The sequence below is a fragment of the Octodon degus genome, unplaced genomic scaffold (genome assembly GCF_000260255.1).
Source record: "Octodon degus isolate 3935 unplaced genomic scaffold, OctDeg1.0 scaffold00002, whole genome shotgun sequence".
Lineage (NCBI taxonomy): Eukaryota > Metazoa > Chordata > Mammalia > Rodentia > Octodontidae > Octodon > Octodon degus.
The window spans coordinates 31907857-31935064 of NW_004524578.1; the positions used below are offsets into that span (position 1 = coordinate 31907857).

The 27208-nt window shown below is 43.3% G+C and overlaps 1 protein-coding gene and 1 pseudogene across 4 annotated transcripts; both read right to left on the bottom strand.

Moving 5' to 3' along the window:
- Positions 1 to 8685: 8685 nt before the first annotated feature.
- Tmco5a (transmembrane and coiled-coil domains 5A) lies at positions 8686 to 24042 on the bottom strand. Of its 4 annotated transcripts, none has more exons than XM_023712957.1 (12): positions 23982 to 24042; positions 23387 to 23447; positions 21342 to 21491; positions 20850 to 20973; positions 20463 to 20513; positions 19467 to 19538; positions 17481 to 17537; positions 17023 to 17082; positions 16265 to 16329; positions 15219 to 15276; positions 12752 to 12785; positions 8686 to 8927 (listed from the first exon to the last, which is right to left on the bottom strand). In XM_023712957.1, exons 2-12 carry the CDS (start codon positions 23419 to 23421, stop codon positions 8815 to 8817), a joined length of 819 nt encoding a protein of 272 aa, XP_023568725.1. In that variant the 5' UTR covers positions 23422 to 23447; positions 23982 to 24042; the 3' UTR covers positions 8686 to 8814. The 4 variants fall into 4 exon arrangements, with proteins under 4 accessions (XP_023568725.1, XP_004623590.1, XP_023568729.1 ...); XM_004623533.2 differs by having other exon boundaries at positions 8686 to 9013; positions 12745 to 12785; XM_023712961.1 differs by lacking the exon at positions 21342 to 21491 and having other exon boundaries at positions 8686 to 9013; positions 12745 to 12785.
- A 636-nt stretch (positions 24043 to 24678) lies between these two features.
- On the bottom strand, positions 24679 to 26404 carry LOC101586413 (annotated as a pseudogene).
- Positions 26405 to 27208: the final 804 nt, after the last annotated feature.

Genomic DNA, 27208 nt, shown 5'->3' on the forward strand with positions numbered 1-27208 from the left:
ACAACAGTCTTCCGGTTGCATAACAGGCAAGCGGCTGCTGTAATTTTTCCTCTATTGCTTCTATCTTTCCTAGGGATAAAATTAGTTCTTGTAGGAGTATTGTATGCTGCTGGGCTCCAGAGGATCCTGTGCACAAAAGCTGACTGATTTGCAGGAAGTCCGTCCCAGGCCGCACTGTACCAGACTCACTGTGCACGAGAGGTAACTTTCCAGGTCCTCTCGAATGGAGATTATGGACCAGGACCCGAGAAGTGCCCGGACCTGTTACTGAAGCAACTTGTCATGGTATAGTGGCTGAATGGGGGAAAGGATGAAAAATAAAATCTGGTTGCAGAGAGAAAGCGAACTTCACAAAAGCACATCCGTGGGATGGGCAAGTGAGATGGAGTTTTTCCCTAATTTTTTTTTTTAAAAAATCAGAATGGAGAGGAAAGAAAGGCTTGACTGTTGATGGCAGCTTCAGAGCGTGGGGCGAAGAGAAGAGCGTGGAGGCCCCGAAAGGAGATCCTGCCTGGTGCTGGGAGCGCCTCACAGCTGACTCTCCCGGTGTGTTTTTCCTTTGAAGAGCTCTCCAATGCTAAAGGTTACCGGTTTTACCACCCTTAAAATAAGAAGCTTAACTATAGAAATTTGGGGGAGACAAAACCAGATGTTCTAGCATCTCCTTTCTTCAGTTGTTTTTGTTTTGTTTTGAGTTCTGGTGCCTAAGCTAAAGGTATATTTAGTCCATCTCTAAGAGTTGCCAGAGTCCTAATAGTTTCAGCATTGTTAGAAAGTCCAAGTCCCCAGTCTCCTCTGAGAGTTAAAGTAAGCTCTGAGATATAAGCCCCTATACAAATGAAAACAAAGTGAAACACTTTCAACATTCAATGAATGGCACAAGATAAACATTAGGACCAAAGCAAGTCCAAAATCTAGCAGGCAAACATTAGGTCCTGTAGTTCCATGTCTAGCATCGGAGGCTGTCTCTGCAAATTGTGAGCTCCAAAGGGTGTGGAGGGCTCCACCCTTATGGCACTTCTGGTGGTTGTAGCTACCTACCGTGGCTTCTCCCTTAGACACTTGCTCCCTTCTTGTAGCTTTCCTCAGGTGATTCAGATTCCTGGATTCTACACACTTCTGGGGTCTCCACTATACCTTTGGCTTCACTCTCTCAGGAGCACACTGCCTGGCTCCCCAGGCCTTCTGAAATTCAGGTGGGAACTTTTTAACTTTGGAACACTTGCATTCTGTATGCAGCTAAAACCAGCACCAAGTGGATGATACCAAGGACTGCTGCCGGCGGGAGCAGTAACTAGCTTTCCTCTTTCTTGGCTGTAGGGCTTGAGTGCCTGGATTGCTGGGCACTGTGCATCCAATTGCGAGAGAAAAATTCTCTATGTTGCTACCATTCTGGGCATGAAAGCTTGGTAGGTTTCTCCTCAAAGAAAAGTTCTCCACTCTTGCAGTTTCAAGGCTGCAAAACATGGAGACTTGCTGCTTCCTGTGAAGCCCTCAGGCCATGTTTTACACTCTCCCATTCTTTCTCAGCAAGCAAGATCATCTCAGCTCTGTGTTTGTAGTCCACAGCTTTACTGGAGTTATCTAGCCAAACTCAGATTTTAAATCATCCTAGTGGGCTCTGTTCTCTTGATTCTCAACATAAATCTATCTAAAAAGCCCCAACAATAACCATACCACCACTTCAACATTTGACTGCTTTGAAATTTCTTTTGCCAGATTAATTAGTCCACCATCCTTAATCTTAATCTCAGGCAGTCTCTGTACATGAGCAAAATGCAGACAAACTTTCTGCCAAAACATAACACACATTATCTGGGGTCCAACAACCACTGTAGTTCTTCCCAGAAGAAACCTCCAGAGCCTGCTATTTTAACCACAGAATTTGCATCAGCCTTCTGCTCTTCTGAGCTCTAACCAGAATCTCCCATACAGAGCAGCCCAAGGTGTTCTAGCTCTACTCTTTCAAACAACACCTTCAACCCTTTCCCTACATCTCCCATAAAAGCCATTTCCAAAGGCTCTTGAACCACATGGTCAGGTACAATCACAGAAATGACCCAACCTTTTGGTATCAAATTTTGTGTTACTTTTCTTGAACTGTTGAGATAAAATACTCAACACCCAAAATTAAGTAAGGAAAAGTTTATTTACCTAACATTTTGTGCTAGTTTCATTCCATAATCAGTTGGGTCCTAGGCAGGGTGGAATGGCACAGGGCAACAGTCCAAGGTGGCAGAAGACGGCAAAAACAGCAAGAGAAAAAAAGGAGAAAGCAAGCCTTTTTTCCTCCCTCATATTGTATGCCGGCTATTCGCTCATACCATCTTGGTGCCCTCCTGTTCCACTAACTTGAGATGAAAATGTTTATAAACTAAAGCATTTAGTTTATAAACTTTAACTTAGTGAGTCCCTGCTGACTCAGTTAAACTTCTAAACTTCTTAAGTTGACACAATGTATCAGTTATCACACACACACACACACACACACACACATGCATATGTACACAAACCACATCAAAGAGCAAAGGACTTGGAGAGGCAAATAGCTGCAACAGTGTGCGGTGAACTTGCTGGGGAGTAACTGTGTAAGAATTACGCATTGCAGCACCGTGGGAGACAGCATTCCACCACCTTTTGGGGATCAGGGATTAGTTTTGTGGAAGATGATTCATTCACAGGTGGCAGGGAGGTGGCTTTAGGATGAGGCATAAGAATGCTGACCAGGATCCTTCACCTGAGGCGCTCCCTGGAGGGCTTGAGCTCCCCTGATACTCCAAGGCTGCTGCTGATCTCACAGGTGACAGAGCTCCCGTGACAATGACAGCAGTGGGAAGTGGATGGGGACATCCACTCCTCCTGGGCGGCCTGCCCACTGTGCCATGGACTGTACCACTGTCACTGGGGTTTGCTGTCCCAGCAGTATTCTAAGAGCATGTATTGGCCCTTCTGGTCCTTAGGAATTACCCTGTCCGTGTTCACCGACCTGGATCCAGTGCTCTACCTGCCATGCGGTCTTAGTCCTGCTTCTTTCCATCTTCCAGGTTCCACAGTCATTTTTTTTTTTTTTTCTATTTTATTAGTATGAAGAACATTGTGGCTCTGGAACTGACCACCTCCGTTCATGCTCTGCACAGTTCAACATTTATTAATGTGCTCTGCTTTAAAAAGCTCGGCATGTACCGGAGATCATTGTTGTGTCTCCAGGCTGGATTACTTTCTATGCGAGAAGGGAGAGGCATAGGGAGATTTCTTTTCCAGGAGCAAGATGTCTTTTACTTTAAAATACAGAAGAGGGTACTGGTAGACTTTTTTTTTTTTTTTTGAGAGAGAGAGAGAGAGAGAGAGAGAGAGAGAGAGAGAGAGAGAGAGAGAGAGAGAGAGAATGTGTGGTGTGTGTGTGTGTGGCCAGCTCAGCCCACCAGGGGGCGGGGCTGGCTGGCATGTGGTGCTGGGGGATTGAACCGCAGTCCCTGATGCTTTGCTAAGCTTGTTCTAAGTAGGTGCTTTAGACCACTGAGCCATCTCTCCAGCCCCGTCCTGGTAGACTTTGATTTTAAATGGCAAGCCACAACAGAATCTCTGTGCTGCTAGTGGCTCAAAGGAAGGTTGGAAAATGCTAGGGTTTTTTCATTTTTATTAGCATATGTTTGCAACGCATTGCAATTACATTCTTGGGGAGCTGGTATATTTGCATACTGCATCTCAGTCATTTTTACTTCCCCTCCTTGCCTACCTTCCAGCCTACCCTGAAATGCTGGTTTAATAGAAAGCGCACTGGAAAGGATTCAGGAGGCCAGGATCTTCTCCTGTGTTCTGGCCCTGACTTCTTTCGTGATCTTGAGAAAGTATCACAGGGGTCCTGAGCAAGGACTCTTTCTACTCCAGCTACCGTGCAAGCATTTGGTTGAGCGTCTGCTGGTGCCGAGTTCATCTGCAGACACAACCAAGCCTCTGGGGCTTCCTGCTCACGGGGGCATGGGCCACACCCAGCAGGCTCCGCCCCTCCTTGGGTGACCAGCTGCTCTGTAGCGCTGTAGAAGCAATAGAGGCTTTAGTGACCAAGTTTTTAAGTTAAGGCCAAGCGCAGAGCTTCAAATGAGAACTGTGGGTGTGTTCTTTACTCTCAGGAACTGGCTCCCTTGTTTGGAAAGAGGGTATAAGGGCACCTACCTTGGAAGACTGTGCTCAGTGCAGCAGTGCTCATGAAATGCTTAGAAAAGCGCCCAGCACACAGTAAGTGTTGCACCACTGCACGCTACGATTGTGAACAGCAGGTCTTTAGGAGGGCGGGGCTGGGTTTCATGGTAAACTGAAGCCACACTGTCTTCAGATGGGCTGAAACATCGCATTTATATTTGTGCTGCAAAGAACCCAGTGAACTTTCTAGTTAACTCCTGAGCTTTGAAGTGCTGAGTGGAAAATATAATTAAAGAAAAAGAGAGATGAGTGATGCTGGGATTTATTTATTTATTTTAGGTCAGACGAAGGAAAGGGAAAGTAGATTCAACAAAGAGGAAAAGGAAAGAAAACCAAATAACCGAGGCAATTGCTGCAGTGTGATGAACAAGAGGCATCTTTTGTCCCTCTATCTCCAGGAAACCAAGGGGCTCTTCCAGATGTAGCACTGGGAGCTGAGATCTGTCCTGGGGATTTCTCAGAGTGTGAGACTAGAGTCCTGCTTAAAGGTGGACATGGGTTTAAGGACAGAGACTGGGTAAGGAAACCCTTTTACAGCGCTTGCCTGGAAAGTGCAAGGTCCTGAGTTCGATTCCCAGTACTCCTTAACCCCTCTAAATAAATAAATAAATAAGAAAAAAAAAAAAAAAAAAAAAAAAAGAAAGAAGGAAGGAAAGAAAGAAACCCTTCTACCCAGGGCACGTATTCTGACGACTCGAGGCAGATTCTGTAGGTAGGCAGGTGGCACACATTGGTTGGCATCGCACGCTCACATACTTTATTGTCATACCTTTGTTAAAACCTGGCTCCAGCCTACACAGCTGTGGAAAATGGAACCGGTGAGCTGTCATCAGGGCTGCGGGCCACCCGTCTGCACAGAGTAGAGGTGTGACAGATGCGACAGGCTTCTGCGAGCTCCACGTTCCAGGGAACAGTGCCCTCTACTGTTCCCGAAGGCCGCACGCGGCCCGGGTGAAGTCCGCGCCAGCCGGGCGGGCTCCTGCAGGGCTGCAGACCGAGCTGCCCGGCCGGCCTGCCAGCTACCCGCTCCCCACCCTGCGGCCACCCCCAGTGCCCAGGGGCGGCGGTTGCCCAGCACCTCACCAGAAAGACTTCACAACTAGTGATCTCAACCCCCGAATCCTCAACCCCTTGTAAAAGATCTGTTTCTGAGTTTCATAAAATTGAAAATGCCAAACACAATTGAAATAAAAATATAATAGTGATTCATTACAATTCACACTGACAGTGGATCTTTCTGTCTCCTTCTTTTTTTTTTTTTTCCTCCTTTCCCTTTGCTTTCCGTTCCTCTTTGCTACCTTAACCTTCCCCGTTTCCTTCTTCTTTTTCCTCTCCCTCCTCCCCTCCCTTCTTTCTACCTTTACTTTCCCATAAAACATCTAAAACGCCACAGAATCTCCTGCAGTAGTAATGTTCAGTAACAAAAAGTATTTTGCTTTCTCTGTCTTCTGAGGCCAATTTTGTGGACTTTACTTTCAGAATAGGCATTGGGCATTTTGTTCTCATTCTCAGGTACCTTTTTATTCTAGGTACGACCCCAAAGAAGACAATCAACGCTTAATTTTGTCACAAAAAGGACAATGTATATGTTTTAAACTGAGATAAAGGCTTTGAGTCCTCTGCAACTTTTAGTGTCTTTTCAGCCTGGATCTACTTAGCTACAGCAGACAAAACAAGAGTGATGATAACATATAAAAGGAAACAAAACAAAACAAAAAAACACGGCAAGTTTTCTTAAGTGCTCTAAGACCACAGAACGTGAAAGGAATTTTTTCTTTTGCACTTCCAAGTTTCAAGTTCAGGACTTAGCCCGGATCTCACGCTCTGCGGCCTGCTGCTCGTGAGCAGCAGCCTGCGTGCTCCCGCAGTGCACGCAGAGCGCCTGTTACGGTGAGCACGAGCTTCTCGGTGCCCCCAGATCCCCGGCTTTGACTGCTGTTCAGAGCAGAAAAAAATAATGCGGCACCAAATGTCTTGGTGCATTCCCCTGACCATAGCTAGGAAAAGACTTTAGGGTTTCTCTCAAGCCTGGAGTTGCAAAAAATTGAAGAGTTCTATGCATTTTCACAGCTTACTTTGCTCATTACTTGGTACTACTAGTTGGTTTTTTCTGTTTTAAATACTTAGGATAGAAAACAGTAAAGTCTTCAACCTTTCAGTAAAAGATGGCTTCACTGACTCATTTAGTAGATGGTACGCCACTTTCCCCCCAGTCTAGCATAATCTGTGGATCTGTTAGAGGTCATCTTGGAAATTACTCTTTTTAAAAAATAGGATTTATCATGAATGCATGTGGTTTATTTCTCTCTCCTCCCTGTCTGAAGGACAGATCTATGTCTCTCTTGTCCTGTTGCTACAACACCACACAGTACTAGAGTTTTTTTTAAAAAAATGTTTTTGTCCAGCTGTCTCCCCAAAGGCTCATGCCACCATGGGCAGGGGCTTCTAGAGGTTAGAACTGATTCATGATCAAAAGCTGGGATTCTGGGAGGGAGTGCTGCACCCACCCTGGGTCAGGTGCTCCTCCCTTTTTGCTCTTGCTGCTTTCACTGTTTTCCTCTGCCATGAACTGCTGCCCTTTGCCATGTGCCACTGTGCCTTGGAGCCAACTGAGTATGAACTGAAACCTCCACAAACTGAAAATACTAAACCTGCAGTACTGTACCTGGAACTGATCTTTTGCATTACTGAGGACTGAACCCAGGGCCTTCGCAATGAGCTACACCCCCACCCCTTAAAATTATAAAACAATCTCATGAAATTGCTCAAGCAGGGCTCAGACTGGTGACCCTCTTGACTCAGCCTCTCACACTGCTGGGATCAGTCTCCAGCCACCACACATAAGCAGAAGCAGTTTTGATTGAGTCTGGTGTTAGAATCCTAAGGCTGCTGCCCTGGGCTGCTCTGAACCCTGAAGATTTGGTTCACACAGAATGAACAGGATCTTAAATTGCATGTAAGTTATTCTGAAAGAGTCCTGCCTGATTTCTTCTGGTCTAGATAATATCCTTTTCAGTGATCAAGTGTTTCTCCCATTTGGTCACCTTGTGTAGTTCATTTTTCAATAGTGACACCGTGTGGCCTTGAGAAGCAATAGCAGAGGTTGAGGCATCTCCAGATGATTCCTAGTCCTTGTGGAAGCCAGAATGACCCCTTGTTGCGCACCACTGCAGAGCTGTCAAGGCTCCTGACCACTTAGAAAAGAAGGAGAACTCCAGAAGGAATTTGGACACATCCTGTTTATAAGGCATGTGGGGGCTTCGGTAATTTGGAGTAGAAAAGACAAGACATGGGACCATGAATTAGTGAATTAGTTTATGCCAGCCCCAGGCCTTTAATTTAGAATCTTCGTGTAGTGTTCCCCCAGAAGGTGGGTTAATTGCGCAGCTCTCGCACTAAGCTCCTTGCAGGAGTTTTTAAGTATGTCATTTATGATCATGAGAAGTTGTAATTTCATTGGTAGAAGACATGAAGTAAGAGTTTGTGTAATTGCTAGAGTTTAATGATTAACTTGACATTGGCTCTTGCCTGTGCAGCCTCCTTTTGTCTTTCCATGGAAACACAGCCTCTTTTTGTGGGAAATGAATTCTACATAATTTAGTTGGAACTAACTCCCTTATCTCTTTCTTCCCCCTTTACCTCATCACAAGGATTGGCCGCATCAATGAATGACTAGCTAAAATGCCTATGCTTTGGGCCACACTGAGCATAGGTGAAATGTAGGTACCTGACCCCAGGTAGGCGTGCATGTGTTCTTCTCTGAACCTTATGATAGAGCTATTGGAAGACTATTTTATTCTGCTAAGGTTGATAACCTGGTAGTATGGAATTTAGGATTGTTCAACCATCCTGTTATTAAAAGAGAGGAGCAAAGCAGATAAAAGTGGGTAACATTGAAGCTGCAGGCCCTAGCCTGCCCAAAGTTTCAAACTCATTATGCTATTCATTTTTCTATTCTATGAAGAAATTACATACATATAAAAATATATATGTATGTAATTTATGTAAAAATATTCACATATATATATATTAGGATCCCTTATATCTTAAGCAAGTGCCAGTGAACACATGGCACATGTATTGTTTTTTAAGAAAAAAAAATGTTAATGTGTGAGTTGTTTTTCCTAAACTGAGACCTCAGTATTCAGGCTTAGTTGCAGTGTTGGTGCTTTGTGATAAGTATGTGGGTTTTGGGTGCCAGGTTGGGTACTGGTCTCTAAAACTTCTCCACGACTGCCTTAAAAATTCTAATATAAAAAGTGAGTAATCTAAATTTAAGGATTTAATCTCTGTAGATGTTTGAGACTCACTAGAATCACTGCTCAACTGTAATTTCGCCTAACATCTAAAAATCCCCTAGTCGCTCAAGGGGACTATTTGTTTAGCCACAGAATCAGGCCCTATTCAGCGTATTCATAAAGACACAAAAGCTATTGACAGAGCTCTTTACTGGGCAAGGCTAATCTTGGACTAACATTTCAGAAGAGGAAGCCATCTGATAGACAATGCTCAAGGGAGAAACTGAAGAGCATCTTGTCTTCCACAGTCTCCGACATCTCCCATCCACAGCTGTGGTCCAGCTTGCCTCCTGTAGGCCAACAATGCTTCTTGGAGTCAGTGAGGCAACAGGTCCTCTGTCTCAAGAGTGAGAGATGGAAAAAGGAAACATCGCAGCTTCCACAAGTTGCTTCTGCTCAGTATCTTTGGCAGGGTGTTGACAAGGAGATCTGGATTGATAAAAATTATGTGCAAGAGCATGTATCCCAGCAGTCTGACCAAAAATAGGATGATGAAAAAGAGACAATGAAAAATCCTGAAAAGAGAGAGCCAGGAAGCTGTGTTACCTACAGGTGGGGAGATGAGGAGCAAAATAGGCACAGAAACAGTGAATGCACATGCGCGTCCACCTTGAGATCCTAACATCTTTACTGGTGTGGTCATCATTCCTGTCACTCTATAAAGGGAGTCCCACTCCCTTATACTGGTTTTTATGGCACATGCCACTCTTCTATAATAAATCTTTTCCCCTGATTTTGTGTTCATTTTATTTTGGCAAATTGTTTTCCAAAGGCCTTATATCAAATCATATCCCACAGGCAAGATATGCATTTTTTGGACCAACATCCTTGTTAACACTTAATATTATCAGTCCTTAAAAATTCTTCCAATAAAATGGGTGCAAAGTAACATCCCTCTTGTTCTCAATTTGCACTTCCTTGTTGAAAAATGATGTTGAACATCTATTCATAACTTACTGGTTTCGTGTGTCTCATTATTCCAACTTATATACTAGTTTGGGCTTTTTTAATGTATTTAGTACAGGGTCTCACTACACAGATTGGACTCATACTGGTGCTCCTGTTTTCAGCCTCTCAAGTGCTGGGATTACAGGTGCGCACCATCATGCCCAGTCTTATTCCAGTCTCAGTGTGCCCTGGGAGTGGGGCCAGCATGGCATGCTGGGAATGGAACTTGGCCCCTGCGCCTCCCTAAGGCACTTTATTCTGCTGAGCTATCTGGCCGGCTGTGGGTTTTTCTTATTGATTTATAGGGCCTGCGAGTTACCTCAGTTGTTTAAGCACCTGCTTGGGCAAACCCAGTCATGCGCAGGGGACTGTGGTTCGATCCCGAGCTCCACATGCCTTACCAGACCCTCCTTGAAGGCAGCCTGAGCCAGTGGGGGTGGGGGAGGGAATCCTATTGATTTATAGAAGTTCTTTTTATGTTGTTGATATCAATCCTTTTTTATTACATGTAATGTTTTATGCTTCCCCAAGTGTATATTTTTTGTTTGCTCCAAAGTATTAAGGAACAAAAGTTCTTAATGTTAGAAATGCTTTCTATGTTCTGTTTAAAACATAATTTCCTAGCCCAAGGCTGTAAAGACACTCATTTTTTAAAAATTAAAACTCTATAGTAGTTTTGAAATATGTACACAGATTCTCTCACTCTTTCCTTCAAGAGATCTCCCTCTATTGCAGTGCCGATGGGACCTAATGATTCCTTTCTACTAGAACAGAACACAGTGGCTATCACAGTGCCTTCCCAGACTACCTCACAAGGCACTGTGGCTTCCCCCTGATTTTTAGAGGAAGCCAGCCATTTGAAGAGGTCCATTTGAGGAGGAACAGATCGCCTGCAAAATACTAGAAAAACCTGCAAGACATGTGAGTAAATTACCTTGGAGTTAGAACCTCCAGCCAAACACAAGCCTTCAAATATCTTCAGCTTTGGCCAACATGTAAACCACAGGCTCGAGACAGACCCTGAGACAGACCCATTTAGCTAAGAAGCTCACAGAAAAGTGGCTCACAGAAACCATGAGAAAACATTTCTTGTTAAAGCCATTTTTTTGGGGGGGAGGTAGCAAGTCATTAAGCAGAAAAAAAACAAGCAATTTCATAGATTATTTTGTGTTGACATTTAAGTCTTTAATGCATTTTTTCTGTATATCTTATGTAGTGGGCCAATCTTTTGCTGACATGGGCAGCTATCTTCCCCCTGTGTCGTTCTTATTGAACAGTCTTTCTTCTCTGACATGGAGCCACTGTCCCATGCCAAAGTGCTCGTGTGCACTGTTTCTGACCACTGCTCATGACCTAAACTGACCATCCTGTCAGTCAGCTGTCCCATTTCTTTGCCAGAACCACCCTACTGTAATTGTTACTGCTCCACAGTAAGGTCTGATATCTAGCAGGGTGTGTTCCACACTTCCTGTTCATCTTTAAAAATATCTAGGTTATTCTTGGCTCTTTACTGTTCCATATATAGGATATTTTAGGATCATTCCACTTAATTCTATGGAAAATCTTTTGAAGAATTTGATTAGAATTGAGTTGAATGTACTAATCATTTGGAGACAATTTATATCTATGATATAAAGTTTTCTATCTACTATCGTGGTATTTCATTCATATTATCTTAAATTTTAATAAATTTCTATAAGCTTTACCCTGACAATCTTATTTCTTCTTTACTTAGCCCTTATAGTTTTAAAATAATTTGCATAAGTGAACCTTTACCATTTCTTTTTCTACATTACCCCTTCCTAGATATGCCAGGCTGACTCTTGCCTCAGAAAAAATTCACTATCTACTTCCTGTCAGAAATAATCCCTTCCCTACCAGCTTTCTCAAGTTTTCTTCTACAGCTATCTTTGCGACAGGAGCCAGAATTCATTCTATTACAGCAGCTTACGTGGAATTAGAATAGAAGGTCTTTACAAACCTTTCTCCATTTCTCTCCCTCAGACTTAATACAGTGCCTATGGGAAGGTTCTGGGATTACATTCACAGAGAAATCCTAGGAATAATCTAGTTTCCCTCTCTCGAGTTACTGCCTAGTACCCTACAAGGTGTCGGGACAGAACAGATGGACAACATTTAGCGTTAGACGTGATGAGCTAGAGTTGCAGGCTGTCTTCATTCAGGTCCTCTTCAGGCCTCCAGCTCTCTTCAGAGCAGTCAGTCCTCAACCTGCCTAGAAGATTCCATGTTGAGCTCTGTGGTTATAGGCAGCCTTGGAGTTCGGGGGGAAAATTCTGCTAGTTTTTATAAAAATGTTGCATGTAGGGATATTGGAATATGTAATACTTCACTTATCTAGTATGAAGGAGTGTTTTTCTTAAATTTTTCCAGACAACTGCAGCTGACCTTTTAGCACCAATAATTTTATATTAACTATTTTGATGGAACTCTTGAAATCATATTTTATACCACTCTGAATATATGTTTCTTTATGCTTGCTTAAACAGATCATATTGAGCATAATTTGACCTCTTCATGAAAGTGTGAGAACTTCATGACTACCGATTTTACTTTGCTATCTCCGTGACTCCCTCAGGAGTAATATCCACACCAGTGTTGGTATCATGAATTCCTTCTCAGTTGAACAAGCGTTTGGGCAATTATTATTTGCTGGCTAGATCAGGTGCTTGTTTTGCAATAATTTTTCTATTTCTTCTATCTCCTCTCAGGAAGTGGTAAACTGGGATCTTGGAGCACTTTAATCCATTTCTTGTGAAATGTTGCTGCTGGGAAACCACACGCATCAGGCGGATTCAAATTGTCGAAAGGGAAAGGAAAGAAATGCAAGATTCCCTGTGTCTATTTTTAGGTGATCATGTTTCTTTTTCTTTCTTTCCTTCTTTCTTTCTTTCTTTCTTTCTTTCTTTCTTTCTTTCTTTCTTTCTTTCTTTCTTTCTTTCTTTCTTTCTTTCTTCTTCCTTCCTTCCTTCCTTCCTTCCTTCCTTCCTTCTTTTCTTTTCTTTTCCTTTTTTTTACAAGATTGTTGGCTTTCTAACACTGGAAAGGTGAGATTACTTTGCCTTTGCATAATGAAATCATAACATTAGAACTGAGGAATACAGTTGATAGCACTAGTTTGCGGATTTGATATGTGTGTTTGTGCACATGCATGTGTGTGTGTGTGCGGGTGCATGCATGTGTGTACAAAGTATTTCCTGTCTATATTTTGCTCTCTTCCAGGATGGCTAAAGAGTGCTCTTAGTTTTCCACACTGCTTACGTCAAGATACTTTGCTTACCTTTTACCCAACCATGTTGCCATTTCGGTGATAGAAGTACACTGAAAGAAGAAGAGAAAACATTGATATTAGGGAATTTCCTGGAAACTGTTATCACTGTCAAGTAACATTTAGTGAGGGATGTGTGGAATATTATATTTAAAAAATGTTTTACAAATTCTTTTCATATTGGCAAGTGCATATAACTTTCAAAGACAGAAGTCTTTTACATGTTTATGACTATTTTATTACCATTTTACATACTAGTAGGAATAAACTAAAGATTTAGTGTGATGTGGAAGGTAGTATAGCTACTGAGCAGTTGGACTGGGCATGCACACTGGACCCTCTGGCTTCCCATTCTTTTTTTTCTTATGTATTTAGTACAATGTCTACAGGGTCTCACTATGTAGATAGTACTCAGAGTGATTCTCCTGTTTTCAGCCTCTCAAGTGCTGGGATTACAGGCACGCACCACCACACCCAGTCTTAGTCGCACCCTGGGGTTGGGGCCAGCACAGCAGGCTGGGAATTGAAACCCGGCCTCTGCACTCTGCCTAAGCAGGTGCTTTAGTTTGCTGAGCTATGGGGCTGGTCCTGGCTTCCCATTCTTAGTCCTGTAAAGTGTGCCCATCTTCCTCCTAATGTGGAGGACTTTACCAGTTGTTAGACTGCCCAGAGGTCTCCTAAGAGAGAAGCTTTGAAAGCTGTAACAGTGTAAAGACAAAGATTTCTAGATTTCAGTCACATTTCTTTTCCAAAATATTTATTTGTGGTTTTAACTTACTTGTGAGATCGAAAAGGAGAGGAATTATAAGATTTTAGAGTTGTAGAGATGAGGTTCATGGAATTAGAATTAGAAACTTTCTGGATTACAAATTCAGGTCTACAGCTCAAGTGAGGGTATCCAGAATGCTGGATAGTCAATTGCTTAGGCAGTCTCTTTGTGAACTTGCTTAAACATCAGTAGGCTTATATGTAGATGTCCCCCAAAGTGTCACAGGTTCAAAGGTGTGGCTTTTAGGAGGGTATGGGTGGTACCAATTAATAGGCACATAATCTGTGATGGAATAAAAAAGGAAAGGAAGGGCTAGGGAGATAGCTCAGTGGCCTAAGCCCTTTCCTGGCAAGCTCAAGGATCCCATAGTGGCCTGAAACCCCAGGTGTGCCATGCTGACCACAGAAAAACTGGGCATGGTGCTGCACACCAGTATCCCAGCATGGGGGAGGCTGAGACAGGAGGATCACTATGAGTCTGAGCTGTGTAATAAGACCCTGTACCAAATAAATAATGATTTGTATGGTCTTTTAATGAAGAGATGAATTCTTTGTTATTATTAAAACTAGTTCTTTTTGACTGCATAAAATTTCTGGGTGAGGGATGCTTAGGGCCCTGTGCTGTGAACTATCCAGCACTCTACTGGGATCTGCAGGAAAGAACATACAATTGCAGGAGTTTGGAAGGGTGGAGTGGATGCCATGTGCTGGCTTTCATTGTAGAGAGCATCCCCTCCTTGCTTCCACTCTGAATTCTCTTAGACTAGCTTTTGGAGAATTTGTTATTCCTTATGCCCTGAAGAGTGTGGAGGACTGAGTGACTCTCCTTGGAAGAGAGCAATTCTCTCTGCTTTGGTTGAGCCTGACCCCATCTCCATGTATTGATATGTACAGAGCTGGCTAGGACTTTTCCTTATCACTTCAGTTGGCTTTCAGCAATGCATATTGGTCTAGCTGAGGTGCTGGGGGTAGTCCTTGAAGATGGCAGGCATGTTTCCCTGGAGCCCCCACGCCCTGGTCCTTTGTGTGAGCTGGGATGAGACCAGATGAAGCTCCAATGCTTCACACTACTAGCTGAGGTGAGCTTCCTCAGGATAGGGGCTATGACTTCCCACGGCCTACAAGATTACACGTTAGAGCTGAAGTACCCAAAATATTAGATACTATCCCAATTGTGACATGGAGATTACTCTTTCTGCATATCCTTCTCTGCACATTGCCGAGGTGATTTTGAACTTCTTACCAAGCCCAGCTCACAACACCCACCAATTCCCCATCACTTTCACATTCACTCATCCCCAAGCCCTTCCCTTCTTCATGAATGAATAAAACTTAGGTACGGCCTTGGGTACCCAGATGTCTGGACTTAGGACTCCTTGTCTCCGCATAACTGCAGATATGCCTTGGAGTTTTTATTCTCAGCATGGACTGCACTGGAAGTGGTAGATTTGAATTGACTCACTAGAATCCCAACAACTTCTAGTGGGATTACAAATATAAACTTGAGGTCCAGGAAGGATTCTTTATAAAGTGGGAGGTGTTAATTGTTCCTTAACATCTTGTTGGATGTTTTAGGAGTAGGATGGTTTTGAGTAATAGGCAATTCTTGGAAAATTCACACACAAAAAAATTGGATGTGTATATGGTGATGTATCTTTTGGAAACTCCTTGAGAGTCAGGAGCAGTAAGAGAAGCTGGAGAGGGTGTGGTGTGCTCACCTCACTATTCTGGCCTTCACACTTTCTCCTCTTAGACTCCATGCTCAAGACTTTTGACCTGGTGGGAAAAGAACCAAGAGAGGGATGGAAAACAGTGTTCAAATATTCATATTGCTGGATGGCGACTTAAAGACAGCTTTATCACCTAGAGGCACATTCTCTAATGCTGTGGTAACGGACCGCATGTAGCTGTGTAAATTAAATTAGTAAAATAAAAATTCATTTTCTCCGGCACACTGGGCCCTTTCGAGTACTCAGTAGTCACATGTAGTTAGTAGCCACCTACTGCAAAAGACATTTTTATACAATTCCATAATAGAATCTTCACTTAATTAACAGGGCAGCTTCCTTAAGGCTCAGCAAAGGTCCTAGAGACTTGGAGGTGTCTTTAGGTCCCAAGAACCTAGCTCCTAGGCCATTGGCCTGCTCAGAGGCTACATACAGCTTCGATTAATATTTAATATCTATTTAATAAACATCAATACATTCTGACTAAGTTTTACTTCATAAAGAGGGTCAAGAAATACAAGTAAGGATTTTGGTTTTGTACCACTGTACTCTAAACCAACTCAAGGAATGGGGGGCTTATCCTTTCTAATCAACATATTCAGAGCTCAGTAGAGTGCACAGTTTTGAGTTTCATCATATAGTAACTGTAGGGTGTCTAGAAATGCATTTCATGTCTTTCTTGTATGGGTGACTTCCACGTTTGGAGAAAGAGAGGGTGGTATTACTTGTAAGGTCTTTTTTGAAATATAAGGAATATCCTGGGGCAGGTTGTCTGCCACAAACACTTTTTAGTATACACGTGCTGCCCATACTATGAGCCCAAGTGCCAATGTGATACAGTTATTAAGGAAGATGGATTTGTGCAGTCACTCTCTAGGGCTGGAGTTCTACGGTTTGTGTGGTCTAGCAGGGCTCGACCAGATTCCGGTAGAGGGGAAACGTGTTGCCGCAGGCCCTGGGCTGTGCGTGTACACCGGGACCAAGCTGAGGCGGAGTTACCACTAAACCACGGTGTTCTTTTGTTTGCCAAAGCTCACACTTCTTTCTCAAGGAATCGAGTCTCTAGCTCTTCTTCTATTCTCCTCAAAGTTTCCTGGTACTTCTTCAACAAAAGAAAAGGAAGCCAGTTATTTCCTACAGGTGATTTTTCCAAACGTATCACTATCATTTAAACAATTTCCTTTTTTTTTGTTCACTTTTGCAGTGCCACATGCTCACACTCCCCGTGTGGGTTTGGTGCACGTGCACAGCACATATTAGTGCTTTTCTCATCCCCCTTTCCTCCCCTCCTCTCCATCTCCATCAGCTTCCCATTTGAAAAAGATCTACCCCCTACTTCCTGTTGTCTATCTCTTATGTAGCTCTTTGTTCATATTTTGGGATTTTCATATAAGAGAAACCATACCATGTTTAGGCTTGTGTGTCTAATTTATTTCACTCAATGCTATGGTCTCCACTAAGCTTAAGCACTTGCTACGCTATGACAGGGGTGTGTGGAATTCCTGCTATGACTTCCTCTGCTAGCGTAGACCCCCACACCTCTGCCGCTCCTGTTCTCTGATTCTACCTCACCACTGACATGGAAGAAGCCGGAAGGACTCGCTACAGGGTGGGATTACTGGGAGTCCAGAGACCGTCAAGGGATAGTGGCGATGGCACGCTGCTGACTTTAAAGTCTCCTGATAGCACCACCATGAAAAAACTAAAATTCTAGATAGGATTATGTTAACAGCCAAGGGTATTTTAACCTTTCCATTAGAAACACTTTTTCTGTCACTTAGCCAAGAAGTTGTACCTTTATGCAGAGGGCTTGGTCTTCACAGAGCTGCACTACGAATGTGTAGTCTTCTATTACCTAGGAAGCCAAGACATTCACTGGACCCTACTCCAGGAAGGTGTTTACATGGTTCCTCCTGTGGCTCAGACTCAAAGTGGAGTTTTCTAATTTTTTGCATATATATGTATAAATTAATTTCATTTTGGATATGTTTTATAAATCATGTTTCATAGTCCAAATGAGAATTACTTGGGCCTAGTGGGGAGAAAAAGATATAGAGGATAGGATGAAACCCGTTACATATAAGATGATGTGGTGGGGTGTTTGTACTTCATCTCTCCTTGCCACCTGCTGTCTCCAACGTGAGCCTCAGACAGGAGCCTGGTTACAGTCAGTCATTTACAGAATGCATTAGATTGACCAAAGATCAAGCAACCCTTTGTTGGGGAGAAGTAGCATTGAAGTTCGCATGTTACCTTGACCAGTTTCCTTTCTTGGTCTACACAGGAAGATTCCAACTGGTGTAACTTAACCTATAGAAAGGGAAGGGTATCAGCAAGGTGAAAATTGCCTCTTATGCAAAGATCATCTCTCAGGCTGCTGAAGAGCACTTGGGCATGGTTTCTGGTGTCTCTCTGACACAGAGGTTAAACCATCCCATGGTTTTCTGCAGCTGCTTGGTGACCCCACCCCTCTGCATATGGCTTTCATCTGGTTTTATTCTCATCCCTAAACTTGAGTTCTTGGCTTTCTTGCTTTTTCTTTTGGAAATAAATTCAGCATTGAATACTTCACTTCTTCTGTTCCTTTTTAAAATTAGAATCCAGGCTTCTGTTCTCTTCTTTACCCTCCCCATATTTGTTCTCCAACTTCTTTTCATAAATGAATAAAACACTGTTCTTCATTAGCAGTAGGCATGGGTATGAAGGGTAGGTGTGTACGAGAGAGTGCTGACCAATAGGGATGTATTGGTTGATACACTGTGTCAACTTGAGAAGTACATTTAATTAAATCACTCAGCAGGGAGCCAGGGTTCTCACTTTGTAAACAACCTTATCCCAAACCAGAGGAAGGCATGGACAGTGTGTGGGTTCTACCACTCCACCACAGGGTAGCTTGTTTATAACATAAAGAGGGGAGAGAGGCTGGCTAGAAGCTGCAGCTGATGCCCTTGCCTTTGCTCTTTGATGTTTTCTGCAGCTATGAGTTGCGGCTCTCTGCCATGTTCTACTCTGCCTTGGAGCCACCCAAGTATGGGCTGAAACCGCCATAAACCGTGAGCTAAATAAACCTTTCCTTCCTTAATTTTGAGTGTCAGGTATTTTGTCTCAGCAATGACTGAAAAGTAACTGAGACAAAGGGGAAGAGGTGGAGTTTCCAACCTCACAGTGGTCTCTCATTGGGGAGCCTAACATGTAACATGACAATGGTATGAATACAAATAAATTAAAAACAGATTACCAATACAATTTAGTGTGTGGGGTTGGTATCAGGGCATCATGTGTTAGGTGGTTTAGTGAGGTAACACTGGCATTGAAATCCAGATAATAAATATTAGTAAAATGGAGATCTGGAAGAACTATCTTCTATGGGGGAGATACGGCCAAGGTCAAGATTGGAAAGTAGGTTAAATCTGGTATGCAGGAATTGAAGCTTCCCAGAGAGGGAGAAAAAGTGGGAAAGGCAAAGAGCAGCCAGATTATGTAGGACTCTGCAGCTTCTGAAAAGAGTTTGGTCCCTAATTGCAACAAGAAACCAGGAGAGGGCTTGAAGTATCAACACACAATCTGATTTATATCTTTAAAGGCAGATTTTTCTGTGCATGACAATGGCTCGTTTAGGATTAAGAGTAGAAGCAGGGAGGGTGGCCAGGAGACTACTTCACTGTCCAGGGTATGGTGGCACACAGAAGGGTCACAGTAGCAGTTTTCATGTCTGTCAGTTGCATCTGGGGCTAATCAGCCAAGCATTTCAAAAGACATAGTTTCAGCCCAATGGTGCCAGTCACAAGGGTTTGAAGCAAGCATACCATTAGTCTGCTGAATTTCTACATCCCAGCCATCCTTTTAGATCATAAAGTTGTGCAACTCTGTGAGGGCTTAGAAAAAGAATATTTTATGCATAATCTCATTTTATCCTCAAATTGAGTTTGCAAGGGAGTGATTACATTGCCCAAATTAACCCATCCAATTAAGTGGTGCAGCTATTTGTCAACTGCTTGAACTGTTACCTATGTATTGGTGCCCTATTCTTCCTAACAGAAGACAGAATAAACCATCTGGTTTCAGAGTAAAACTATACTGAGGGTGGAGGAAGAGAACTCAGCCCCTTGGAGCTCGGGCTGAAACCTGACATGGGAGAAAAATTCAAAACATTTGTTCCAAGTTTATCTTCTCTTCTGATTCAACAGCTTGTCTCCTGGTCACCATCCAAACCCACGCAGGATATTTTTTTATATTTACCTCCAACTCCTCAGGGGCTCTGTCCAGATCGCATTGTTCACACTTGGTTGTCTTGTGTGATTTCTTTGCAAGCTACAGTTTCAAATAAAAATATATATATATTTCAAATAAAAATACATTAGTTAAAATAATAGGGACATCCTGGACAAGCTTTGATGTGTGTGGATCAGTAATTATAGCTTGATAAAAGATGTCAGCCTAGTAGTAGATATCTGATGTTCTATCTCTGTCCTCTTTTCACTAGTCTCATATATCAGGATTAATGTTCACTCAAGATAGGATGTTCCCCCAACTTCTGATTCTTGTAGGGCTGTTCAGGGCATGGGCCAGAGAGGACAGCAACCAGAGCAAGCCCATTGTCCTCTGAACAGGAGTTGGGGTAGAGGACATGCCTAAGCAAGGGAAAGGATATCACTGGGGATTGAGTTAGCTGTGTTTGTGTATTTTAAAGTCTCTGTTGAAGGTACCAGTCATTTCTACAGAGTGTCTTCTGGGCTGTTTTCTTTTGAGAAAATGAAGAACCCAGGCATATATAATCTCTAAGGATCTCATTCAGTCCTTTGGGCCAGCCTGATAGCTCAGCGGATTAAAGTGCCTGCTTAGGCAGACACAAGGACTGGGGTTTGATCCCCAGCCTGCCATGCTGGTGCTGCCCCCGGGGCACATTGAGATGGTGAATGAGACAGAGCGTCGTGGCTCTCACCTGTAATCCCAGTGCTTGGGAGGCTGAAAACAGGAGGATCATTATGAGTCCGATCTACATAGTAAGACCCTATAGACCCTGTACTAAATACATAAAAAATTATCATTTACATCCTTCACCTTTTGCTCACAGACAAAAATGGTGGCTTACAGGAGTAAGCTCAGCTTTGGGAGCCTGGGTCACAGGCAGCACCCACTTTAAGCTCAGGCCTGTTGATACAGGGGTTCCTTCTCCCCCACCTCTTGGCTAATGAGGGTGCTGTGGGGACACTGGGGAACACAGAGCTCCCCCACCTTTCTCTGCAGTTCTGTTATACTATGGACCAGAGTCTCGTTCTTCTTTTCCTGGGGAGAGAAAGAAGTAGACAGAAGTCTGCAAGGGCACATCATTGTCACCTGTTTCGACGCAGCTGATTGCTGTCCCTCTCGCAGTGGCAGTAACTCCATCTTACTTGAATGGTGTAAGTAGATCTTGAGATCAAAACAACAGGAATGTGCCAACTCCACAGGAATATAGATCTCTCCTCGTAGAGTTTCCCAACATTAAACATCACCAAAGAAACCCTACTCTCCACTTGCTCCCTTCAGTGCAGGGCCCCACTCTGTCATGCGAAGAGCATGTAAAAAGAGACTAAGTGAGAAAGGGGCCTCCTGAGTGACTCTTCCCAGCGTTGCACTTACAAGTCTGGCTGTCTTTTCTTCCAGCTTCTGCAAGGCTCTTTCATTTTCCAGCACAGAGAAGTTGTCTTTCTCCCACTCCTCCTCTTTTGCTGAGTCTCCCAACTGGGTGATCTCAATTTCTAACCTGTGTGACACAAGAATGGTGGATGACTCATGATTGGCAGTTTTGGAACAGATAAAACACAGAGATCAGTTTGAAGGACACTTCAATAATGAGATATGTGTAGTTGAAGTGGGAAATCCATCTTGACTGGAACCATGGACTCAGAATCATTTCTGAGGCACTCAAAGTAAGATCTGGTTGACTTCCATGCCAAACACCCCATGCTTTTCTCAATTCATCTATGACCTAGTTTGTAAATAATCTACTTGAAACTTACAGTTACTGCTTCACAAGATATAGGTCTCTAAGTATAGAAACTGAGTTTAGCCTTTTCTTCCCACTCCTTTCCTTTGGATTGAAAATCTTCCTCTTCAACCTCTGCTACTTACTTCTGAATCTCGTGTTCTTTCTCTTGGATTTTGAGAAGCAGCTCCTGATTTGCTTCATCTATCCTCTGCATGTCCTTTTCAAGGTCCGTGTTCAGACTGATAATGTTCCTCTTTGACTGGGCCAACTTTAAGATTTCCATTTTTTCTGATCTATGGATTCAGAGCCCAAATAAATAAAAGCTGGTTATTTTAAGATCAATAATTCCTGAGTCAAGAGGGACATCAGGAAGTCAATCTATCAGCCGTGCTCTTCCTGGGAACATCGTTTCTCTTTTTCATTCTTAAAAATCATATTTCTTAGTCATGGTCTATAATTTGTTGTAAGATTTCTCATCTCAGGGCTGGGGGAAATAGCTCAGTGGAATAAGTGCTTGTGTGGCAAGTGCAAGGTCCTGAGTTCGATCCCTGGTACCATTGGGAAAAAGAAAAAAGATTTCTCAACTCGAACAAGGGATGTCTTTTCTGGGCTTTCTTTTCTAAAGTGCTCAAAATAATAGTGCATCTCTGATAGAAACTGCTATGAAGTGGCTCTGAGTAGGATTTAAAATTTATCAATTGGCTTTGTATGTTTACTTGTGAGTCTGTCTCAGTGGCTTTATAGTAAGTGAACCCTTATGAATCAGGGTTGCTGGCTGAGATATGTAGTGGTCTATGACGTGGTTGTGAGGGACAAGCTACAGTCATGGCTGAGGATGCCTAGATCCAACCCCAATTAACTAAATAGAGACCGTAGCTGTAGGTTTCTCACTCCTGTGGTGAATGTCAACCTAGACGTAATTAGCATAATTTACCACTTGAGAAAGTCTTTGGACTGACTCCCAAGGTCCTGCTCTATTCTCTACTTTCCTCACAATCCTCCCTTATTTGTTTGAAGAACAAATAAATACAGGCCACCCAGAGAAGGTCTTTGTCTCAGCCCCCAGAGAACCTTGAATTCGGCTACAGGTATTGATCCTCCTGGAGTCCTAAAATCATACCATTGGTTTCTTTTATTTAAGCCTTCACTGTCCACTTGTTTAGGAGGTTGTGGGCCGGTTAGTCTGTGATACACCTCCACACTGGTTTAATGAAAAACTGTTTCCCTAAATAGCCACTTGCAATGGAGAGAATTGTTTCCCTTAGCAACCTTTCCTAAATTGTTCACGAAAGCTGCTCATGCAATACATTTTTATTGGTATTTTTATCTAGGCACCTGGTATGCCACTCCTGGTTGGGCCAGTTTTATACAGAGACAAGAAAGATTTCTACCTGCTTCCATCTTTCCCCCTCTCATCCTACCCCTCCTTTTCTTCCATTTGCCTACTAGAGTGTTTGTGATTCTGTCATGACAGCCATTCCACTGAGCAAGCACAGAAATCTCCAGGCTCAGATTTCAAGAAGAGAAGTATCTTTTAAAAAATAAATTTCAGGGATCTGGGGAGATAGCTTGGCAGTCTAAGTGCTTGCCTGGCAAGCACAAGGACCTGGGTTCTATCCCCAGTACAGCATGCCATGCAGGTCCTGTGCTGTGCTGGCCTGGAACTGGGCATGGTGGTGCATGCCTGTAATCCCAGCACTGAGGAGGCTGAGACAGGAGAATCACTATGAGTCTGAGCTGCATAACAAGACCATGTACCAAATAAATAAGCAAATAAATAAAACATTAAAAAATAAATTTCAGTGAAATAATTGATACTTTTAGAATAGTCGAGAAAGGCTTTACGACACATAGGAGGCTCTCAATAAACTTTTCTATTTATTGCTCAAGAATTAGTTCATTGGTTTGTCTCCAAAGCAATTAACCAGGAATAAGGTATTAAGGTTTAGGGACTTTGTTTTGGGCAGGAATAAAGCATAATATTGGGAAACAGAGATCTACCTTGGAAAAGCCAGCTTGGATGGAGAATTTACAATCGTTACCACTTTATGAGGGAATGAGGTGCTTGGAAAAGGTGCAATGGGGGCCGGCTGGGTAGTTGTTGCAAGGAGGTAGTGAAGGAACTTGCAGCAGACCTGATCCCCACCTCGGCCTTTGCATGTGTCTCTGTACCATCATGATTACTTACTGGTAATCTTGATGAACTTCCCTTTGGTCTTCCATTCTCTAAAATGCCAGCAGAGATGTATCTAATGAATTAGAGAAACGAGTACATTCATGAAGTGCAGAGTCATTGAGGCAGAAACTAATTTAACTTGTTTCTTCCCTCCAGTCACCTTAATCCATCCACAAACTGCCCAGCTTTCTGTTTGTCCTGTACCCAATCTGACTATGCCTCAGTAAGAAAGCAATGAGGGTACAGGGATAAGGGCAGAAGATTCAATACATGTCCTGCTAGAAAATACATTCAGAGATAGCCTACTAGTATAAACCTACTTGTAATTTTATACTAGATATTGAGAAGAAATGAAGGTTATCAAATCTAAAGTTCCTGTTTCTCTAAATCAACTTGCTCTCCTTAAGGCCCTCTCCAGGGGCATCAATATGGGAGCATCAAACATCTAAGAAATATCTCTGCTCCCCTGCTAGGCCTCCACATGGACTTTGGGATACTAACACAGTATCAAAATGAGCTCAGAAAACCAAGCAGAAGTAAATTTTGTGGTTATCTTGGCCCTTAAGTTTCTAGTGTTTTCTCTATTTCTTCTACAAACTCTACTTTCCTTCTGCAGTGTATTGTCTTCCAATCCTGCCCTAGTCAATTGGCTTCTGAGGAGTCAAATCTATTCCTACTAGAAAAGAATCTCAGTAGAATCTCAGAACCTTCTGAGAGGTCATGACTCCAGATGTCACAGTAGGGTAGGGGGCAATGGCTTCTCTTTCCTGCAATCAGAGTCTCAACTGGGTCTGAGGGCTTCATAATGGAGCCATTCTATGCAGTGCTAGGTTCCAAGAATCTGATTTCTTTTTTAACTTTAAACAGATTTTTATTACACAAAGCTTGTTGCAATGATCTTTATTTTGTACACCATTGTTCTTCCACTCCACAGAAAGGCTGCTTCTGACTTCTGTCTGTGACGGCAAGCACTAGAATCCTGACCGTAACAAAATAGTAGTAGAATTGCTTCCGTGATTTGAAGTTTAAAGCAGTATACTCATATGTGGCTCTGACACCCAGTTTCAGGAATGTACAAATGTTTTTGTATTCAAAAATACAAAATAATTTATCTGTAGGCATGGACAATGACAGCGGTAAACCATTATATATATTGTAGCTGAAACCAGCAATGGTGGGCATGTGGCTTCCTTGCACCAGCCAGCCTGCTCTTCATCTCCTTCATGTAAGTCTCCAGTTACTGGGAGGACCCAGGAGGGTGCTTCCTGTCACAGTTCATGAGCGAAGGCCAAGCGCTTTGTAGGTTAGAACATCCCACTGCCCATCCCGCCCCCCATCCCACCCATGGTACCCATGGCAGGGTCCTTCTCCTCCTTAGGGATTTCTGTGACCACAACTTCTGTCATTGTTAACAGAGAGGCCACCCCTGCAGCATCCAGCAGAGCAGTTCTTACGACCTTTGTTGGGTCAGTGATCCTTTTCTCTACTATATTCACAAAATCTTGAAGTGTAGCATCATAACCAACTTCAGAGGAGCTCTGCAGGATTTTCTCTACTATCAAAGATCCTTCCACACCCGCGTTCTTCGCAATGGTCATCGCAGGGATTTTCAGAGTTCTCTTAATAATTTCTATGCCAATTTTTTGATCTTCATTAGCAGGAGTCAAGGTGTCCAGGGCAGGAATGCAACGGAGCAGGGCACACCCACCGCCCAGCACAATGCCTTCCTCCACAGTGGCCCTAGTGGCATTGAGGGCGGGCATCTGTGACCCTGTCTTTCTTTTCATTCACCTCGAAGTCACTTGTCCCACCAACCCTCAGCATGGCCACTCCATCTGAAAGCTTCACCAGCCGCTCATTCAGTTTCTCTTTCTCATATTCACTGGTTGTGATTTCTAACTGCTCAGTGATTTCTTGAATATGTTTTTCAATTTGTGCTTTGTCACCTTTGCCTTTCAAAAACATGGCATCATCTTTAGTTACGATAACCTCTCCAACTTTCCCTAAGTCGTGAGGCTGAACATCTTCAAAATTTAACATCAAACCCTCTTCTTCAAACACCGCACCACCAGTTGCAATTGCCACATCTTTCATCTGGTTCTTCCTGTTGTCACCAAACTCTGGAGCTTTGACAGTAACAACCTGAAGGCCAACCTTCAGCCTGTTCAAAACCAGGGTACTGAGAGCTTCTCCATCAATGTCCTCAGCAATTATGACCAAGGGCTTCCGGTGAGCATTGGCAATTTCAAGAGCAGGTTCAATGGACTGGACGCTAGAGATTTTCTTCTCACTCAGTAGCACATAGGCATCCTGAAATTCACATTTCTGGCCTTTTGATGTGTTAATAAAGTATGGAGAAATATATCCTCGATCAAACTTCATGCCTTCAATAATTTCCAATTCATCATTCAGGGTTTTTCCATCCTTCACTGTGATGACGCCCTTCCGGCCCACCTTCTTCATGGCATCAGATATGATGTTGCCAATTTCTTTGTTGCCATTTGCAGAAATTGTAGCAACCTGAGCAATTTCTTCAGGGGTTGTCACGGGTTTGGACTGTTTCTTAAATTTAGCAATCACAGCATCAACAGCTAACATCACCCCTCTCCTGACTTCCATGGGGTTTGTGCCTTTGCTGATCTTCTCAAAGCCTTCCTTGGCAATAGAGCGTGCTAGGACTGTCATTGTGGCAGTGCCATCCTGGGCCTCTTCATTTGGATTATTGGCAACATCTTTAACAAGTTTAGCTCCAATATTCTTGTATTTATCCTTTAAATCAATTGACTTTGCAACAGTCACACCATCTTTAGTTACCTTGGGACTTCCCCAACTCTGTTCAGTAGTCACTGTTTTTCCCTTTGGCCCCATTGTCATGGTGAGGGCATCGGCCAGGAGGTCTACACCCTGAAGCATGAGGGCGCGGGCGTCCACACCAAATTTCATGTCGTTGGCATAAGCCCGAGTGAGCTGCGGGGCCAGCGCCCAGAACACTGGCCTGGCCTGGGGAAGGACTGCGGGTAGCCGGAGCATTTCTGTGGGGTGGTGGCCGGAGTGCACGCGGTGAGGAAGGCCATCGGTAGAGAGTGAGAAGAATCTTGATTTCTAGGCCCTGTGAAGGGGCGGCCTCTGTTTTTCATTTTCCTAGTGGCTAAGCCTTCCTTCCTGCACAAAGGTAACTAAAATGGGAACTTTGGGCCTTTCGGCTTCTGGTAGGATCCCATCATGCGCCCAATTAACTACTCATTCATACAGCATGCATTTAAAACACTGAACAAAACCTGTGTTCTCCAGGCACATGGTGTGTGTGTGTGGGGGGGGGGGGAGAACAGAATAAGCTGGAGCATTTCTGCTTTCAGAATTCACCTTAGAAGGTAGGTGCACACAGTGTGTGTGTGTGTGTGTGTGTGTGTGTGTGTGTGTGTGTTGGAGGGATACAGGAGTGACAAAGTCAGCAAAATAAAAAAGTCAATTTCATTTTATATAATAAACACAGTGAAAAAAATCAACCGGTGAACAGGGTAAGAAGAAAGGCAGTGTGTGTGTGTGTGTATGTGTGTGTGTGTGTGTGTGTAGCAGGTGTCACAATTTTAAACCAAATGGTACAGAGAAAGCAGGTAGGCTATCCCAATCTTGGAAAGGTTGGTAGCTGTGGGAAGAAGTGTGGTGGACAAGGGCAGAGCCAAGTGTTTGCAGGGTGGACACAGTCCAGCAGAACCAAGAGCAGACAAAAAGAGAGGCACAAAGCCCCAGGCTTTCCCTGAGAAGGACCATGGATTTGCAGCTCTTCCTTGCATCTACCAGTGTAAGTGCCATGGCAAAATGGAACTTTAAAAG

Coding starts and splice junctions, on each gene's coding strand:
- Tmco5a (XM_004623533.2), bottom strand. CDS start 23,421: ATGGAAGACCAAAGGGAAGTTCATCAAGATTACCA. Junction 21,492..23,386: donor GAAGTTCATCAAGATTACCA/GTAAGTAATCAT, acceptor CTGAATCCATAG/ATCAGAAAAAATGGAAATCT. Junction 19,539..20,462: donor TAACAGAACTGCAGAGAAAG/GTGGGGGAGCTC, acceptor TTGAAACTGTAG/CTTGCAAAGAAATCACACAA.